At 43.2% G+C, this 20,571-nt stretch overlaps 1 protein-coding gene across 1 annotated transcript in view; it reads left to right on the top strand.

The window, feature by feature from the left end:
* LOC120034739 (polypeptide N-acetylgalactosaminyltransferase-like 6) overlaps window positions 1–20,571 on the top strand; it is a 250,166-nt gene that overhangs the window by 43,977 nt on the left and 185,618 nt on the right. Inside the window, exon 2 of the mRNA XM_038981342.1 lies at window positions 15,206–15,314. Coding sequence (XP_038837270.1) covers window positions 15,206–15,314 — 109 coding nt within the window. The remainder of the gene's footprint in view (window positions 1–15,205; window positions 15,315–20,571) is intronic.

Genomic DNA, 20,571 nt, shown 5'->3' with positions numbered 1-20,571 from the left:
AAATAACAGAAAACAGGTCAGGAACGTGACAGAACCCCCCCCTCAAGGTGCGAACTCCGGACGCACCACCAAAAGTCTAGGGGAGGGTCTGGGTGGGCATCTGTCCACGGTGGCGGCTCAGGCTCTGGGCGTGGTCCCCATCCCACCATAGTCACTCCCTGCTTCCGTATCCCCCTCTTAATGACCACCCTCCAAATAACCCCACCTAAATTAAGGGGCATCACCGGGATAAGGAGCAGCACCGGGATAAGTGGCAGCTCCGGACTGAGGGACGGTAGCTCCGGACTGAGGGACGGCAGCTCCGGACTGAGGGACGGCAGCTCCGGACTGAGGGATGGCGGATCCTGACTGGCTGGCGGATCCTGGCTGGCTGGAGGATCCTGGCTGGCTGGCTCTGGCGGATCCTGGCTGGCTGGCTCTGGCGGATCCTGGCTGGATGACAGCTCTGGCTGGTCATGGCTGGATGACGGCTCTGGCTGGTCATGGCTGGATGACGGCTCTGGCTGGTCCTGGCTGGATGACGGCTCTGGCTGGTCATGGCTCGCTGACGGCTCTGGCTGGTCATGGCTCGCTGACGGCTCTGGCTGGTCATGGCTCGCTGACGGCTCTGGCTGGTCATGGCTCGCTGACGGCTCTGGCTGGTCATGGCTCGCTGACGGCTCTGGCTGGTCATGGCTCGCTGACGGCTCTGGCTGGTCATGTCTGGCGGAAGGCTCTGGCTGATCCTGTCTGGCGGAAGGCTCTGGCTGATCCTGTCTGGCGGAAGGCTCTGGCTGATCCTGTCTGGCGGAAGGCTCTGGCTGATCCTGTCTGGCGGAAGGCTCTGGCTGATCCTGTCTGGCGGAAGGCTCTGGCTGATCCTGTCTGGCGGAAGGCTTTGGCTGCTCCTGTCTGGCGGAAGGCTCTAGCGGCTCCTGTCTGGCGGAAGGCTCTAGCGGCTCCTGTCTGGCGGACGGCTCTGAAGGCTCATGGCAGACGGGCGGCTTTGCAGGCTCATGGCAGACGGGCGGCTTTGAAGGCTCAGTACCGACGGGCAGTTCATGCGGCGCTTGGCAGACGGACAGTTCAGACGGCGTTGGGCAGACGGGCAGTTCAGGCGCCGTTGGGCAGACGGGCAGTTCAGGCGCCGTTGGGCAGACGGGCAGTTCAGGCGCCGCTGGGCAGACGGGCAGTTCAGGCGCCGCTGGGCAGACGGCAGACTCTGGCCGGCTGAGACGCACTGTAGGCCTGGTGCGTGGTACCGGAACTGGAGGTACCGGGCTAAGGACACGCACCATCAGGCTAGTGCGGGGAACAACAACAGGGCACACTGGACTCTCAAGGCGTACTATAGGCCTGGTGCGTGGTACCGGCACTGGTGGTACCGGGCTGAGGGCACGCACATCAGGGCGAGTACGGGGAGAAGGAACAGTGTGTACAGGGCTCTGGAGACACACAGGAGGCTTGGTGCATGGTGTAGGCACTGGTGGTACTGGGCTGGAGACACGCACCATAGGGCTAGTGCGTGGAGGAGGAACAGGGCTCTGGAGACGCACTGGAAGCCTGGTGCGTGGTGTAGGCACTGGTGGTACTGGGCTGGAGCGGGGAGGTGGCGCCGGAAATACCGGACCGTGCAGGCGTACTGGCTCCCTTGAGCACTGAGCCTGCCCAACCTTACCTGGTTGTATGCTCCCCGTCGCCCGACCAGTGCGGGGAGGTGGAATAACCCGCACCGGGTTATGTAGGCGAACCGGGGACACCCTGCGTAAGGCTGGTGCCATGTAAGCCGGCCCGAGGAGACGAACTGGTGGCCAGATGTGTAGAGCCGGCTTGATGGCACTTGGCTCAATGCTCAATCTGGCCCGGCCGATACGAGGAGCTGGTATGTACCGCACCGGGCTATGCACACGTACAGGAGACACCATGCGCTCTACTGCGTAACACGGTGTCTGCCCGTACTCTCGCTCTCCACGGTAAGTACAGGGAGTAGGCGCAGGTCTCCTACCTGACTTCGCCACTCTCCCTTTTAGCCCCCCCCCCAAGAAATTTTTGGGGTTTACTCACAGGCTTCCTACCACGTCGTCGTGCTGCCTTCATTCACCGGTATCCCTCCTCGCACTGCGCCAGAGAATCCCAGGCGGGCTCCGGCACTCGCCCTGGGTCGATCGCCCACCTGTCGATCTCCTCCCACGTAGTGTAGCCCAGATCCTTCTCCTGCTTCCGAGCTAGCTCCTCGAAACGCCGCCTCTCTGCTTTCGCTGCCTCCAGCTCAGCTTTGGGGCGGCGATATTCTCCTGGTTGAGCCCAGGGTCCCTTTCCGTCCAATATTTCCTCCCAAGTCCACGAATCCTGGTTCTTTGGCCGCTGCTGCTGGTTCCTCTCACGCTGCTTGATCCATGGTTGGTAGGTGGTTCTGTAACGGTCGTCCTCCTCCTCTTCGGATGAAGAGGAGGAGTAGGGATTGGACCAATGCGCAGCGTGATAGTTTGACATAACGAAGTTTATTAAAGTAAAGACGAAAACCGAAAACACTTCAACAAACTACAAAATAACAAAACGACGTAGACAGACCTGAACATGGAACTTACATAAATACACGAAGAACTCACGAACAGGAACAGACTACATACACGAACGACAACGAAACAGTCCCGTATGGTGCAACATACACAGACACGGAAGACAACCACCCACAAACAAACAGTGTGAACAGCCTACCTTTATATGGTTCTCAATCAGAGGAAACGTCAAACACCTGTCCCTGATTGAGAACCATATAAGGCTAATTACAAATGACCTAAACATAGAAACACAAAACATAGAATGCCCACCCCAACTCACACCCTGACCAACTAAACACATACAAAAATAACAGAAAACAGGTCAGGAACGTGACACTTATGTTTTACTTTCGTGAAAGCCTAAGGTAGGCCTAGGTTTGTTAATACGTTTTAAGGAAAGGAGAAATATTTGCTCTTTTACGGTATATGACATTCGCTGGTGGCTTTGATTGACGGGTGCTTTTACGGGGGTGTGCGTGTGAGTGTGAGTTCACTGATTCTCTCTATAGGCCTATATGTCCGTTCAGAAAGTTTCCTAAAGTAGCCTGTCTGGACTCCATCTCTTTAATAACAGTCAAATGCTCCTGTCATGATTTAATCTTGTAAAAGGCTTATTTTCTTCGGCTACATTATTTCTCATCCTCTCTTTGAAGAACATATCCCAATGGCATCGAATGACCGCTTATTCAGCTATTGGAGTTGGAGAAAAAAGTTGGAGAAAACCCATCAGACTTCGTTTGAATGAATGGTTTTGTGCATCGAATTAGGATTGTGTGCAGAAAAGCCAACAGACAAGGACAGGGTAGGCATATATCTTTATGGTGACTCCATTAATATTGTGTCAATACGAAAATTCGACAGATCCACTCCAACTTGGCATTTCTTCATTTGTTGATTCATATTTGTGAGTAATAACCTGAATAATAAGGAAATGACTTGATAATAACGCAGGGTAATGTCTTGTTTAACCCTGAACGGTTATTTCGGTGACCGTGTATATTGACTGGCCAATTACCGTAACCTCAAATTCCAAGACCGTCACAGCTGCTGCCTATATAGGCTTCTAGTAATGGCAGTCATTCAGTGTAACAAACATCAGAGAATAAATTAGCCCATGATGCTAAGTGAAGTCTGTGCCACTGAGAACCCCAGCCAGCCCAGATGTTGGGAGCTGGAGCAGTTTGGTGGGGGAGTCTCTCTCTCTCTCTCTCTCTCTCTCTCTCTCTCTCTCTCTCTCTCTCTCTCTCTCTCTCTCTCTCTCTCTCTCTCTCTCTCTCTCTCAAATATGTGCCAGTGAAAACTTCATAACCTCTCTCCCTCCAGAGAGAGCGGAGCGACCTCGACGGCCGCTACCAGGGTCTTCACTGCACTCTGATGAGCAAACATTTGCATAGGGAGAGTGAAATATCTTCCCATGTTCGTTCCTTTCCTGGCATAGAATGGAAAGAGAGAGAGGGGGAAGGGGCTGTAGGCACGGAGTCACACAGTATCCATAGTGAAAGAGAAAGAGACGAGAGACAGAACTGGATGCCAAATCCACACAGACATTAATTTGCAGCGCCACATGGGACTGGTAGTGATGATGAGAGAGAGAGAGACAGATTACTACTGAGTCACAGTTGGTGACCAGAGAAAGTCAGAATACCTAACAACCTTCACAAATGGGTTGTTAAATGTCAGTTCTATAGTATCACTGCAGATATTTATTGAAAATCACATCGTCTGCCATCATTATATGAAGAACCGTTCCCATTGTTAGAATACAGAGACCTAAAAGTACTCCCAAATGAATCTGTGTGTTAGCGCATGTAGGTTATAAAACAACTCCTGCAATACCTGCGTGTTCCTTTGCTGAGCGAGAGAGCAGCATTCTCAGCATGTGTAATTAAGTAGCACATTGTGCAGTGAGTCTGTGGCCCCAGACCCCGAGCTGTCTGGGCAGAGCCTGTACGGTAATTGGTAAATTTACTGGAATCAATGTGCAGGGAGCGCAGCCCGACAGACTGCCAGTCTCAACAGAGGGAAGAAGAAGAGAAAGAGAGGAGGAGAAGAGAGAAAACAGAAAGGGAATGGAGGAACCACAGAATAAGGAGGAGAGGAGGAGAGCAAACAGACAAGGTGAAGGAGAAGAAAATGCAACAGAACAGGACAGGACAGAACAGATGAAAAGAACAGGACAGAACAGAACAGATGAATAGGACAGGACAGAACAGGACACATGAACAGAACAGGACAGAACAGAACAGGAGAGGTGAACAAAACAGGACAGAACAGAACAGATGAATAGGACAGAACAGAACAGGACAGATGAACAGGAGAGGTGAACAAAACAGGACAGAACAGAACAGATGAATAGGACAGAACAGAACAGGACAGATGAACAGAACAGAACAGGACAGAACAGAACAGAACTGTCACGTTCCTGACCTTATTTCCTTTGTTTAGTCTTTGTTTAGTTGGTCAGGACGTGAGCTGGGTGGGCATTCTATGTTTTGTGTTTCTATGTTGGGTTTGTTGTTTGGCCTAATATGGTTCTCAATCAGAGGCAGGTGTTTGTCATTGTCTCTGATTGGGAACCATATTAAGGTAGGCTGTTTTCACTGTTTGTTTGTGGGTGATTGTTCCTGTTCGTGCGTTCATGTGTTTTATGTTCTCAGGTTCAGGACTGTAGCTTCGTTGTTTTCGTCTGTTTATTGTTTTTTGTTCGTATTGAAAGTAGTATTCCAATAAATATGGATACATACCACGCTGCGCTTTGGTCCTCCTCTCCTTCCAACGACGAGAGCCGTTACAAGAACAGATGAACAGAATAGGACAGAACAGTGCAGGACAGAACAGAACAGAACAGGAGAGGTGAACAAAACAGGACAGAACAGAACAGGACAGATTAACAGAACAGGACAGAATAAAACAGATTAACAGAACAGGACAGAACAGAACAGAACAGATGAACAGAACAGATGAACAGAACAGAAGAACAGAACAGAACAGATTAACAGAATAAGTACAGGACAGGAGTGGAGAGGAGAGGGAAAACCAAACAACATTTTGGTTTCAGAGAGAGAGGAAGAGTATGGTGTACAGTACAGGATTAGAAGGAACAGATCAGTGGAGAAGAAAAAACAGAACAGAACAGAATAAGCAGAGGAGACTGTTTAGAGAGAGGGGTAGTACCCCGGAGATGGATAGAGTGATGTGTTTATCTCTATGGAGAGTACACTAAGACAGGGTTAGTCTGGTCTGAGTAGTATGACTTCCTCTTATTTTGATTCGAGCCATACCCCACAGGACCTGTCAAGCCTTGATCCACTGCTGAGTTCGGATTTACAGAGGCAAGGTCACTGTACTGTTTATTGATCAGCCTGTCTGTCTGTCTAGCTATCTGTCTGGAGAATATAAGAGATTTTTAAGTATGCTCAACTGTGTGGATTTTACTTACTTTCCACCTTGATTGTGTTTTACAGCATTGGTTGGTGGGAAAAGTGTATATTTTCAAAGCATTAGGGCTTATTTCTCCATAAGGTTTAGTTTGAATACACATAGGGCATAGAGTAAAATAACCATTTGCGTTTACCCACTGTCACTGTCGTGTGTAGAGACGGACCAAGGCGCAGCGTGCTCTGAGTTCCACATCTTTATTTTAGTGAAACTTACAAAAACAAAAGGAAACAAACAACGAACCGTGACATAAGCGGTGCTACATGCACTAACTCAAACCAAGATCCCACAAAACACAGTGGGGAAATGGCTGCCTAAATATGATCCCCAATCAGAGACAACGATTAACAGCTGCCTCTGATTGGGAACCATACCAGGCCAACATAGACATACAATAACCTAGATAACCCACCCTAGTCACACCCCGACCTAACCAACATAGAGAATAAAAGGCTCTCTATGGTCAGGGCGTGACACCCACAAAGTTCTCTTACTGAAGACGGTTGCAAAAATAACTTCCTGTATCGTGCATGTCGGAAAAGATCTGGAATGTTGGGGGAAAGTATTTAAGAATCATCCTTTAAAGCATATACTTAATCAATAGCCTCCTACCTAACTTTACCTTGAAGTAGTGTTTCTTTCAGATGTATTTTTCAAGTGGCTCACCGCCAGTGCTGCAAGGACATTGAAGGACAAAACCCAGACCAAAAGGAACAGTCTCACAGTTCACAATGAATCCAGGACAACCCTGAACAAGAATTCAACCTCTTTGCAGAAAACAACACTCTTCAGATGTTCAGAGGCTAGGTCGATTAGCTAGCTCAATGCATACTGATGTTCTATTCTGGATAGAACTGGAGAGAAGAAAACGTTGTACTCTGGAGTTATTCCTGACCTGATACTAACCTAGAAAAACATAGTATAGATACCCATTATACAGTCTACATTAAAATATTTAAAGCAGGTGAAAGCACACTAGGTGAAAGGACATGAACAGATGCACAGTGCTTAGGGCGGCGGCCTGCTTCGTTCGTATTTGTTCGCTTTGTGTATGTGTGTGTGTCTGTTTGCATGCACACACAATGTGTGTGTGTCTGTGTCGTAGCCTTCAAAGCCTGGAAGTCTGAGAAGGAGAAGTCATGAAATATTGGTAGCCAGCTCCAACACCTCTTGACCTGCCCTTTATGAGGTGTGGATCAGAAGATGAGTTCCCTGTCTGTCTTCGTGTGTGTGAAACCCTGGGGTCATTTATACATTTAACAGGCATGGACCTAGTGTCTTCAGGTGGCAATGAAATAGGAATTATAGGACAATGTAAATGAAAATTGCACTCCTTTAAAGATTGGGATTACCTCTTGGCTTGGCAATTATTTTGCGCTGTGTCCCGTGTCAGCTTGAGAGAGATGTTTACTCAAAGTGCAGGGTTTCGCAGGGTCACAGTTGTGACTGTAATGATATTAGCCTCTTAGGCTCTACCTGAGTAGTTAGAATATATTCTTTTTACTGAAAACAAGCTGGTGTGGATATGTGAAAACACACAGTTATCCCTCACATAAACTGTAGTATCCTTTACTCTCATGTGGGTGACTTCATAAAGTATCCTCAGTTTATTGAACAGTTGTCATGGCAACGTCGCCTAAAAAAAGGAAAGAAAAGTCTGAAATGTATCCTATGCTAATTAGTAGCATCAGTTGACTTTTAGAAGTCAACACTGTCCTTGTTTTTTCATCACAAGGTCTATCAGATGTGTTCTCTAAATCTCACGTCTGTCCCTAATAGAGAATGGAACTCTAAGCAGTAAACACACATTTTCCTTCTCAACATCATGCTTCATTTTACATTGGAGCTTATTTTCAATTATCCAACTGTTTCCCTGTCCTTCTTACCTCTGATTAGTAAAGTGAGGAGACTGTAATAACTGTGTCTCAAAAAGACATGCTCTGTTAGATTTTAGATCACGTCCAACTGTAAAGTAACTGGATTATGTACAGCGGAGGCTGATTAGCTCTAAAATACCAACTAATTCAAGAATTTAAATTCTCCGACATGATCATGATCGCTCTCTTCTTATATCTACAAGGCTTTTTATAAGTTATTCAAAAGCACATATTCATTGTGGTGTGTCTCTTTAAATTACTATTGTTCCTCTATCTCCAAATCCCTTATTTTGATGTGTGTCTCATGGGCTGCGTTTACACAGGCAGTCCAATTATGATCTTTTCACATCCAATCTTTCTCAGAGCTGATTTGATGGGTCAAGAGGCCAATTAGTGGAAAAATATCACAAATGGGCTGCCTGTGTAAACACAGCCATATCGCCTTCAGCCAACAGTAAACCACTCCAATACAACTCTCATGGGGAACGTCTGTTGATTTACCATTCAGGAGTGTGTTTGTTCTCAGAGCTAACATACGAATGTGCTATCAGGATCTCTGAGATGAGATAATAGCATTACAGAATGCCTCTATTGTCTTGTTCTGTTGAGAGGAAACGTTTTGAAATAGCGTGAACCAGGGAAGTACTATCTGAAAAGATTGTACTACTGCGTGCCCTACTGAACATAACCAAGGTCTAGTTGTAGCCCTGTAGCTCAAATTGCTCGTCATAGCCATGCAGCTATGCAGCTACCCATAGGGCATTATCCCGCTGCTACTAGGGGAGAGAAGAGAAACACCACAATTACTCCACAGGGAATCGAACAAAAAAGACCCATTGGCAAATGGGAAGTGTTAAAGTGGATCGTTATGACTCTGGTTTCCTGTCTGTTTCCAAAAGCTGATGAAAAGTTAGCTCTTCTGAGGCAAAGTACTATAGGGGTCCATTTGTGAGGGGTGCATTTAGTGAGGGGTGCATTTGAACCACAATAACCACATTTCCACCTACATGCCATGATACTTCAGCATCTCTTGAAAAAAAATATGATGCAGGGCCTCAGAGGAACCTACTTTTCAGCAGCTTTTGGAAACAGACAGGAAACATAATGGTCCACTTTAACCCATTTGTCAATGGGTCTTTTTCGGTAGATACCCTGTAAAGTAATTGCAGTGTTCCTCTTCTGTCCCATTTCTATGATCAGAAAAGACACTGTAAATGAACAGATTTTTTTCAGGGCTTGGCAGTTAGGCACTTTGGCGTAACGACGACTCCTAAATCCTCAAAAGACATCAAACCAGGAAGGGAAACATTTTGCCTGCCCTGCGATGACTAATATGATTATACACACCTTTGAGATTTATCATATCAGGAGTGTGTGTGTGTGTGTGTTTTTGTGTGAGAGAAGGAGAGATTACGAAGCCCTATCTGCGCCACGGTGCTTTTAAAAGTAGCATTTCATAAAAGCTTTTTCTTCCCCCTCCGGTTATGACTTCAAATAAAATCAAAGTTTTTTGGTCACGTACATAGTTTTGCAGATGTTATCGCCAATGCAGCAAAATGCGTATGTTTCAATGCAGCAATATCTAGCAATACAATAACAATGCAGCAATATCTAGCAATACAATAACAATGCAGCAATATCTAGCAATACAATAACAATGCAGCAATATCTAGCAATACAATAACAATGCAGCAATATCTAGCAATACAATAACAATGCAGCAATATCTAGCAATACAATAACAATGCTCACATAATCCAAAAGTAAAATAAAAGAACAAGAAATGAAGACATCAGATTGAGTAATGTCAGAGTCAGGAATGCAAATAAATATTTATTTATTTATACTATTTTCTACATTGTAGAATAATAGTGAAGACATCAAAACTATGAAATAACACACATGGAATCATGAAGTAACCAAAACAAGTGTTTATTAAATATATTTAGATTTGAGATTCTTCAAAGTAGCCACCCTTTGCCTTGATGACAGCTTTGCACTCATGGCATTCTCTCAAACAGCTTCACCTGGAATGCTTTTCCAACAGTCTTGAAGGAGTTCCCACATATGCTGAGCACTTGTTGGCTGCTTTTCCTTCACTCTGCGGTCCAACTCATCCCAAACCATTTGGTTGAGGTCGGGTGATTGTAAAGCCCAGGTCATCTGATGCAGCATTCCATCACTGTCCTTCTTGGTCAAATAAAGGTGTGTTGGGTCATTGTCCTGTTGAAAAACAAATGATAATCCCACTGTCAGGACCCGGTTACGAACTCGGGTCTCCGGTGTGAGAAACAGTCACTTAGCAAACTGAGCCACTAATAGTTGGCAGAACCCAGAAGATGAGGCAGACACAGCAGTACTTGAGACGGTGTTTTAATAAAGTAAAAAGGAAAGTTCTTCAGGCAAAAACATAAATCCACAACGTCAAAAGTCATTCCAAGAGAAAAAGGTAATCCTCCAAGTCAAAAGGTAAATCCACAAGGTGGTAGGTACAGCAGGAAAAAGCCTCAAAAGATAATCTAAAATAAACGAGAACAAAAACAGAGTCCCACAAGAGAGTCCAACTGGAGCAACAAATGTTCACAGCATCACTAGGGCTGGGTGCTAACATTCAAACACAGAGCAAAGAACTGAGGAAAACTAAGGGTTTAAATACATACAAGGGAAACGAGGCACAGGTGCAAATAATAACTGGAAACAATGGAAAACAAAAGGGTCAAAAAAGCACAATGAGGGCATCTAGTGGCCAAAACCGGAACAATCCTGGCCAAATCCTGACACCCACTAAGCGCAAACCAGATGGGATGGCGTATTACTGCAGAATGCTGTGGTAGCCATGCTGGTTAAGTGTGCCTTGAATTCTAAATAAATCACTTACAGTGTCACCAGCAACGCACCCCCACACCATCACACCTCCTCCTCCATGCTTCACGGTGGGGTGGGAACCACACATGCAGAGATCGTTCATTCACCTACTCTGCGTCTCACAAACACACGGCGGTTGGAACCAAGAATCTGAAATTTGGACTCATCAGACCAAAGGACAAATTTCCACCGGTCTAATGTCTATTGCTCGTGTTTCTTGGCCCAAGCAAGTCTCTTCTTATTATTGGTGTCCTTCAGTAGTGGTTTCTTTGCAGCAATTCGACCATGAAGGCCTGATTCACATAGTCTCCTCTGAACAGTTGATGTTGAGATAGATGTATCTGTTACTTGAACTCTGTGAAGCATTTATTTGGGCTGCAATTTCTGAGGCTGGTGACTCTAATGAACTTACCCTCTGCAGCAGAGGTAACTCTGGGTCTTCCTTTCCTGTGGCAGTCCTCATGAGAGCCAGTTTCATCATAGATGGTTTTTGAGGCTGCACAAAGTTCTTCAAATGTTCCATATTGACTGACCTTCATGTCTTAAAGTAATGATGGACTGTTTTTTCTCTTTGCTTATTTGAGCTGTTCTTGCCATTATATGGACTTGGTCTTTTATCAAATCTTCTGTGTACCAACCCTACCTTGTCACAGCACAACTCATTGGCTCAAACGCATTAAGAAGGAAAGAAATTCAACAAATTAACTTTTAACAAGGCACACCTGTTAATTGAAATGCATTCCAGGTGACGACCTCGTGAAGCTGGTTGAGAGAATGCCAATAGTGTGTAAAGCTGTCATCAAGGTAAAGGGTGGCTACTTTGAAGAATCTCAAATATAAAATATATTTTGATTTGTTTTTTGGTTACACTTTTTTGGTTACTACATGATTCCATATGTGTTATTTCATAGTTTTGATGTCTTCACTATTATTCTACAATGTAGAAAATAGTAAAAAGAAAGAAAAGCACTTGAATGAATAGGAGTGTTCAAACGTTTGACTGGTACTGTATGTATGTGAATGGTGTGTATAGACAGTAAGGACAGTGTATGAATAGAACAGGTGTGTACTAGAGGTCGACCGATTAATCGGAATGGCCGAGTTTTCATAACAATCGGAAATCGGTATTTTTGGGCGCCGATTTGCCGATTTTATTTTTTTTAATTTTTTTACACCTTTATTTAATCTTTATTTAACTAGACAAGTCAGTTAAGAACACATTCTTATTTTCAATGACGGCCTAGGAACGTTCTGCCTCATTCAGGGGCAGAACGACAGATTTTTTACTTTGTCAGCTCGGGGGATCCAATCTTGCAACCTTACAGTTAACTAGTCCAATGCTCTAACACCTGATTACATTGCACTCCACGAGGAGCCTGCTTGTTAGCGAATGCAGTAAGCTAAGGTAAGTTGCTAGCTAGCATTAAACTTAACTTATAAAAAACAATCAATCAATGACTGTCATTGCTCCAATGTGTACTTAACCATAAACCTCAATGCCTTTCTTAAAATCAATACACAAGTATATATTTTTAAACCTCCATATTTAGCTAAAAGAAATCCAGGTTAGCAGGCAATATTAACCAGGTGAAATTGTGTCATTTCTCTTGCGTTCATTGCACGCAGAGTCAGGGTATATGCAACAGTTTTTGGCCGCCTGGCTCTTTGCGAACTAATTTGCCAGGATTTTACGTAATTATGACAACATTGAAGGTTGTGCAATGTAACAGGAATATTTAGACTCATGGATGCCACCCGTTAGATAAAATACGGAACGGAATAAACGTTTTGTTTTCGAGGTGATAGTTTCCGGATTAGTCAAAGGTATATGGTTTAGAGAGAAATTGTCGACGCGTTATAATTCCTGTAATAACTTGTGGCTGAATTTGAAAGGGGTTCCTTCGTTATTTTACCGTTCATGTCTTCCATAGAGAATGTCTTGATCTACTTCAAATAAGGTCTGTGTTTCGTGCAGGCTTAAACCGCCTCGACGTTTTGATACCCGTGTAAATCTCACTAGGATAAGGTAACGTTTGTCAACATATTTTCATAAATCCACTCTACAAATTATCAAATTTATCTTCGCTTATATTTAGCCAATATTGATCAGAGTTACCTTGTCCTATGGATATCTACACAGTTATAAAATTGGCACGGTGATGTAAGCCTACACGAAAATCAGACTAAAAAATATCCTATGGAATAAATGAAGGAACCGCTTTTCAGATTTTGCTAGGTGTCATGGGAATTATGACTCGCACTTTGGTTGTCAATTCTTACCATGCCCATTATTAAAATAGGATTTCCTGCATATAGAAATTAAAGTTTTTGTTTTCAACATTCATCACAGGTAACTTAAACTCTATTTTTATTCAAACAGTTGAGAGTATTTGTCTCCTAAGCAGACTCTTCAGTATCATTGTCACTTCAGAGCTGTGTGCGTGTGTGTGTATTTATGTATTATATTAAGTTAAAATAAAAGTGTTCATTGTTCATTCAGTATTGTTGCAATTGTCATTATTACAAAAATGTGTGTGTGTGTATGATATATATATATATATATATATATATATATATATTTTTTTTTTTTTTATAAATCGGCCGATTAATCGGTGTCGGCTTTTTTTGTCCTCCAATAATCGGTATCGGTATCGGCATTGAAAAATCATAATCGGTCGACCTCTAGTGTGTACAGTCGTGGCCAAAGGTTTTGAGAATGACACAAATATTAATTTCCACAAGGTTTGCTGCTTCAGTGTCTTCAGATATTTTTGTCAGATGTTACTATGGAATAGTGAAGTATAATTACAAGCATTTCATAAGTGTCAAAGGCTTTTATTGACAATTACGTGAAGTTGATGCAAAGAGTCAATATTTGCAGTGTTGACCCTTCTTTTTCAAGACCTCTGCAATCCGCCTGGGCATGCTGTCAATTAACTTCTGGGCCACATCCTGACTGATGGCAGCCCATTCTTGCATAATCAATGCTTGGAGTTTGTCAGAATTTGTGGGGTTTTGTTTGTCCACCCACCTCTTGAGGATTGACCACAAGTTCTCAATGGGATTAAGGTCTGGGGAGTTTCCTGGCCATGTACCCAAAATATTGATGTTTTGTTCCCCGAGCCACTTAGAGAAGTGGCTTCTTTGCTGCCCTTCTTGACACCAGGCCATCCTCCAAAAGGCTTTGCCTCACTGTGCGGGCAGATGCACTCACACCTGTCTGCTGCCATTCCTGAGCAAGCTCTGTACTGGTGGTGCCCCGATCCCGCAGCTGAATCAACTTCAGGAGACGGTCCTGGCGCTTGCTGGACTTTCTTGGACGCCCTGAAGCCTTCTTCACAACAATTGAACCACTCTCCTTGAAGTTCTTGATGATCCGATAAATGGTTGATTTAGGTGCAATCTTACTGGCAGCAATATCCTTGCCTGTGAAGCCCTTTTTGTGCAAAGCAATGATGACGGCACGTGTTTCCTTGCAGGTAACCATGTTTGACAGAGGAAGAACAATGATTCCAAGCACCACCCTCCTTTTGAAGCTTCCAGTCTGTTATTCGAACTCAATCAGCATGACAGAGTGATCTCCAGCCTTGTCCTCGTCAACACTCACACCTGTGTTAACTAGAGAATCACTGACATGATGTCAGCTGGTCCTTTTGTGGCAGGGCTGAAATGCAGTGGAAATGTTTTTGGGGGATTCAGTTCATTTGCATGGCAAAGAGGGACTTAATTGCAATTCATCTGATCACTCTTCATAACATTCTGGAGTATATGCAAATTGCCATCATACGAACTGAGGCAGCAGACTTTGTGAAAATTAATATTTGTGTCATTCTCAAAACTTTTGGCCACGACTGTACAGCAGTAGTTATATAGGATGAGCCTTGTCTAGGATACAGTATATTCATGTGAAGTTTGTAAAACAGTATGTAAACATTATTAAAGTAACCAGTGTTCAATGACATTAGATGAATGTACAGCATTAAGCATGTACTGTATTTGTGTTTGCAGCAAGCTCCCTGCTAAAGTTCAGGTTAAAGGCAATTATTTCTCTGAACCTCCAAGGCAACCTTCAAAATTCACAGAAAGCAGAACAAAGCATAGGGTATCTGAATTATTACCAAGTTCTAGCTTTTGTTGCACTGGGAAGCACTTTAGAGAGCAATTTGAAGTCACTTCAGGCTCGTTCATGCATAAACATGTTTTGACAGTTGAATTCAAATGTCATTCATATAGAAGAAAAAAATAAAAATATTAGAATCAGAACATGTTCGACTGTTGATGGAGTGAAGGGAGAATGAATAGAAATGATGGTCAGTTAAATTATCAGGGCTGAACGCTCTATCAAAATGTAAGTGTTTTACCTTTCTCTTCGTATTACTGTTTGGCTGAGGCTCACACTGAATTGCAACGTTTAATCTCTCAGAGTGGGTGACGATGGAATAATGGAATTGTCCCCCACCCTCTTCCTCCTCTCCTCTTTCTCAGGGCTTCTCGCTGGGGCTGAGCGAAGGACACATTTACACCTGGACGGACGGCTTGAGGAGGAGAGACTGGCATGATAACGAGAGCATCAGGAGAGACGAACTGCGTGTCGGTATGTCTCACAGAGAACTGAGAGGAAACCACAGACAATCACTACACCTCCTATAGCTAAAGAGTTTTCACTCTGCACACAGCGAGCAAGCTGAGACCTCACGTAACAAATGTCCACATAAAGAACTTCAACCAAGTCTATCTTTATCATGATTTACTCTAATGGTTTCCATGAAGGTAAAGGGGAGATTGTTTTCCAAGGCAGTAAGTATATTATTAACTTCTAGTTCCTCCCAAACCCGGATCCGGGAGCACCCCCATCAGTAAAAAAGCTGACTAGCATAGCCTAGCATAGCGTCACAAGTAAATACTAGCATCTAAATATCATTAAATCACAAGTCCAAGACACCAGATGAAAGATACACATCTTGTGAATCCAGCCATCATTTCTGATTTTTAAAATGTTTTACAGGGAAGACACAATATGTAAATCTATTAGCTAACCACGTTAGCAAAAGACACCACTTTCTTACTCCACCATTTTTTTACTCCATCAGTAGCTATCACAAATTCGACCAAATAAAGATATAAATAGCCACTAACCAAGAAACAACTTCATCAGATGACAGTCTGATAACATATTTATTGTATAACATATGTTTTGTTAGAAAAATTTGCATATTTCAGGTATAAATCATAGTTTACCATTGCAGCCACCATCACAACTCTCACCAAAGCGACTAGAATAACTACAGAGACCATCGTGTATTAGCTAATTACTCATCATAAAACATTTCTTAAAAATACACAGCGTACAGCAATTGAAAGACACAGATCTTGTGAATCCAGACAATATTTCAGATTTTCTAAGTGTTTTACAGCGAAAACACAATATAGCGTTATATTAGCTTACCACAATAGCAAACATCACAACAGCATTGATTCAAGGCAAAAATAGCGATAACGTATAAACCACCAAAATATATAAATTTTTTCACTAACCTTCTCAGAATTCTTCAGATGACAGTCCTATAACATCATATTACACAATGCATATAGAGTTTGTTCGAAAATGTGCATATTTAGCGGCACAAATCGTGGTTATACAATGAGAATAGTGGCCAAAAATTCAAGCAATCTGTCCGGCGCCATCTTGGAGAGGCACCTATTCTAATCAAAAACTATTCATAAACTTGACTAAAAAATACAAGTTGGACAGCAAATGAAAGATAAATTAGTTCTTAATGCAATCGCTGTGTTAGATTTTTAAAATTAACGTTACTGCGCAATACAGCGTGCGCCAAAGCGAGACCGCACCATAATTCATGGCGGAATTATTATTTTACATTTGTCAACATAAGTACGAATTAACAGCATAAAGACTGCTTACTATTAGCTGAGCTTCCATCAGAATCTTGGGCAAGGTGTTCTTTCTCCAGAACAATCGTCTTTGGGTTGAAAGATGTCCTCTTCTCCTGTCGAAATAGCAGCTAACGATAGCCACCCACTGGAGACGTGTCCAACTCGTGAAAGCGCATGACAAAGAAATCCCAGAAAATCGCAATAAACTGCTATAAACTGCTATAAGTCGGTTTAAATTAACTACCTTATGATGTCTTTAACACCTATAACGAATAAAAACATGACCGGAGATATAGAACTACCAAAACGAAAGCGTTTGCAGGACGCCATTGTGATGTTCTTGCGCCAGGCGCACCGTTGAAAAGGACTGTACTTCCGTTCCACGGTCTTATATAAGGTCCCAGATTGCGCAATCCACTCCATTCAAATTCTCCCCGCTTACTGACATCTAGAGGAAGACGTATGCAGTGCATGTAGCCCGATGGCTTACATGGGGACTTATAAACTGACCTCAGAACAGGGACCTCGATTTCTGAAATCTCACTCCCTGACAGGAAATGTGCTGCAGAATGAGTTCTGTTTCACTCAGAGAAATAATTCAAACGGTTTTAGAAACTAGAGAGTGTTTTCTATCCAATAGTAATAATACTATGCATATTGTACGAGCAAGAATTGAGTACGAGGCAGTTTAATTTGAGAACGATATTTTACAAAGTTGAAACAGCACCCCCTATATTGACAAGATTAAGGTACTGTAGGTACTGTACAGTAACTTTGTAAGTCATATTGATCTATTTGATAATATTCGCTTTAGCTCTGCTTCTTGAGCAATGGGAGCCCAGATGCTGGACAAATGCATTTCCATTTGAGACATAAAAATAAAATAAAAAATAACGAATTATTGTCTGTTTCCACCAGGTAGAGGCAAGACTAACCCTTAGCTAAGTGAGAACATGTACCAGGATCTCAATTCCGGTTAACATTAATTAGAAAAGGTCACTGATAGACAAGCCATTAGTATCCACTATTCAAACAAGAAGTATCTGGGGGAGGGGTGTTCGGGCCAGAAAGGATTGTGTCCACACATAACCCAGCTATTTCCATTCATTACATAAATGTCAAGTAAAGAGCAGAGAGGCAGAGGCCCAATGTTCCTCTCCTAATCCAAACACAGTATCTGTGTCTCCTTCCTGCCGCTGTGCAGTTACAGCATCACTCAAAAAGAGCTCCATTTGACACTTAAGTATTTTCAGTCTTGACCCCCTTAAGGTTAAATCACTGTGCCATTGCCAGTTAAAGCGTCAATATTTTAGCAGATAGATTTCAATAGTCCCATCCTGGTAGAGATCTAGTCTGCATCCTAAACGGAACCTTAGTTCCTACATAGTGCACTACTTTTGACCAGTTCTGGGTAGTGCACGATATAGGGAACAAGGTGGGTTTTGGAACGTACCCCAGAGCTGGGAAACATTTGAAGCCAAGCCGGATAAATCATCAATGCCAGACAGGAAATATATTATTTCGGTCAGGGGTTCATGTCAACTGTAGATAAACATGTCAGAGGCAATATTAATGACCAGGCAACAATGGAGAATAGAACACTTTTACAGCTTCTGGAATTGCGGAACTCGGCTGTAAATTGTAATGCATGCAGACTTCAGAGTATTAAATAAAGTCATTAGCCAGATTAGACTAAGTTGAATTGCTACCAGACTAAAACAGAGACGTCAAACAGGGCTTCTGTCTAAATGGCACCCTATTCCCCACATTCCCCTATGGGCCCTCTTTGAAAGTAGTGCACTATGTAGGGAATAGAGTGCCATTAGGGTGGCAGACCTGTCACATCACGTAACCCTACAATATGGCTGCCTAAATCCTGAACGTTGCCCTCTCTGCCCTCCTGTCTGGTCAGATCGTGATGCATGGTCATTGTCCCACCAGACCTCCACCACATATGTACCACACCATCTGTTGAGCCGCGATTGTACGTTTGCGGCGACCATGATAAAAGCTTTCTATTCATTTTGGATGAATCAAGCTGATTATAGCTCATCAGTGCATGAAACCCAGGGGTGAGTAATACATTTGCCCCTGTTTTTCTCGCGTACGTCAGATGGGAAAAGTGTAGTATACTATATGTATTAACCACTTACAAATCTAAAGCAGCTCATATACAAATGCTCTGTATAATGAATTGTAGGCATGTGTATTAATAACCACTTATAAAGCTGCAGTGCTCGTAAGGAACATCATTGTACTGTGATGGGCCTGTTAATTAAATGTTCTCTCAATCAAGTAGACGTCAGCCTCTTGCCCATCTCTGTTGTGAATAGATTAGTGATTACAGAACAGGGCCTGCATTCAAATAGTGTCTCCGAGTAGGAGTGCTGATCTAGGATCAGGTCCCCCTTGTCCATGACATCTTATTAATTATGATCTAAAAGGATAAAATGATCCTAGTCTGAGACTCTTTGTGAATAATAGACTCATAATCACCACCATCCCCCAACCAGGAAGCTGTGGAAAATCTAACCCCTTTGAACAGCATGTAGGAATGATTCATGTGTTAAACCAATTAAGTGATTTTCTCTATATATTGTCTGTCCCATTATGCCTTTTAAAAGCATCCATTTACATGTTCTGTCAGCAAGGAAATTGGGTGAGTGCACTTTGTCCATGTTTTACTGTAGTTTTTTGAACCGCCATTGTTTAGAAAATCAAGCCCCTTCTGAGTGAAACGATGGAATGGAAAACCATTACTATTGAACATTCATGTGTGGGTGTGCTGGATTGGAATATTTCATTTGCTTGGTTTTTCGCCTCCCTCCTGTGAGCTTGGCTGCCCTGTGCTGTGGGTGTATAGTGTTTCAATAATTATGTACCGAGGAAAATTAGCTTCCAGCGGACAACAATACTCACAGTAGAGCTATTGAACTCACCGCATAATTGAGAGAGAGGGATCACTGGTTATGTCAACGTATAATTCACGTTGATGAGAGAAATTATGAACGATGTAAAACTTGGCAAGTGATTTATTCATTAGCGTTGGTTTTGGCGAAGGATGTAAAATGAATTGTGTTTATGAGAGGACAGGGACGTAGGTTTCGTTTCATCCTATTTCCAGCCGACTCTAAGATTGTGGCATACGATACCTACTTGAAACACAAGCCTGGCAGACGGCGCCCGCAAAATATTTCCCACCTCCCGCTTCCAAATCCATTTAATATTTTACAAAAACAAAGATTTTTCTTTTTCCCTCTTTTGTACTCGTCCTGGAAACTTTCCATGTTTTCCTCGGTCTCGCTCACACATCAAAAGGAAAGCCTCTCGTTAAGAATGTCATTGTTTTCTTTTCTGCATCCTCTCCGTACATCAAACAAAGCCAGCTGTCAGTGTACATTAACCTCATGTTTGCCACGCCAGGAGTGTTTTCAGGGATAACCTTAACGTACCATACAATAATATGCGCTAAAACAGTTTTTTTCCTAGGAGATTTCTCTCTATATTGTAAGCTTTCTCTTTATATTAGAAGCTGTACATTTCTCTCATATGTGTCCCTCGACCAAAAAGAACAATGCACATTAGCAGGATTCCGGAATTAGATCCACTTGTGATTTCATTGCAGCATCCTCTAATAAAGTATGCCGATAGGATCCTCTACTTCTGGCCCCTTGGAGGTATAAACGAGGTAAACGGTTTAATTAGATGAAAGAGAAGCTGTCAGTCAATTGTGATTGGCAGCTTAAGTGATATGTAACGCCTTCCCTTCAGCGTCGGTGCCCCTGGGGCTTGATTCATGGTGGGCAGTTAGTCAAGCTCATGGCAGTAATGCACATGGCAGAGTGTGAGCCAATGATTCTGTCACCACGCAGACTCTTTCTGAGGTTTTACATCTCAGTCCAGGACTCAAGATTAAACAGTAGGGGGGTCGCAGAACAAATGGATGGACTCAAGAG

Source organism: Salvelinus namaycush, chromosome 42, assembly GCF_016432855.1.
Source record: "Salvelinus namaycush isolate Seneca chromosome 42, SaNama_1.0, whole genome shotgun sequence".
NCBI classification, from domain to species: domain Eukaryota; kingdom Metazoa; phylum Chordata; class Actinopteri; order Salmoniformes; family Salmonidae; genus Salvelinus; species Salvelinus namaycush.
This window is presented reverse-complemented; position numbering and strand designations above follow the sequence as displayed.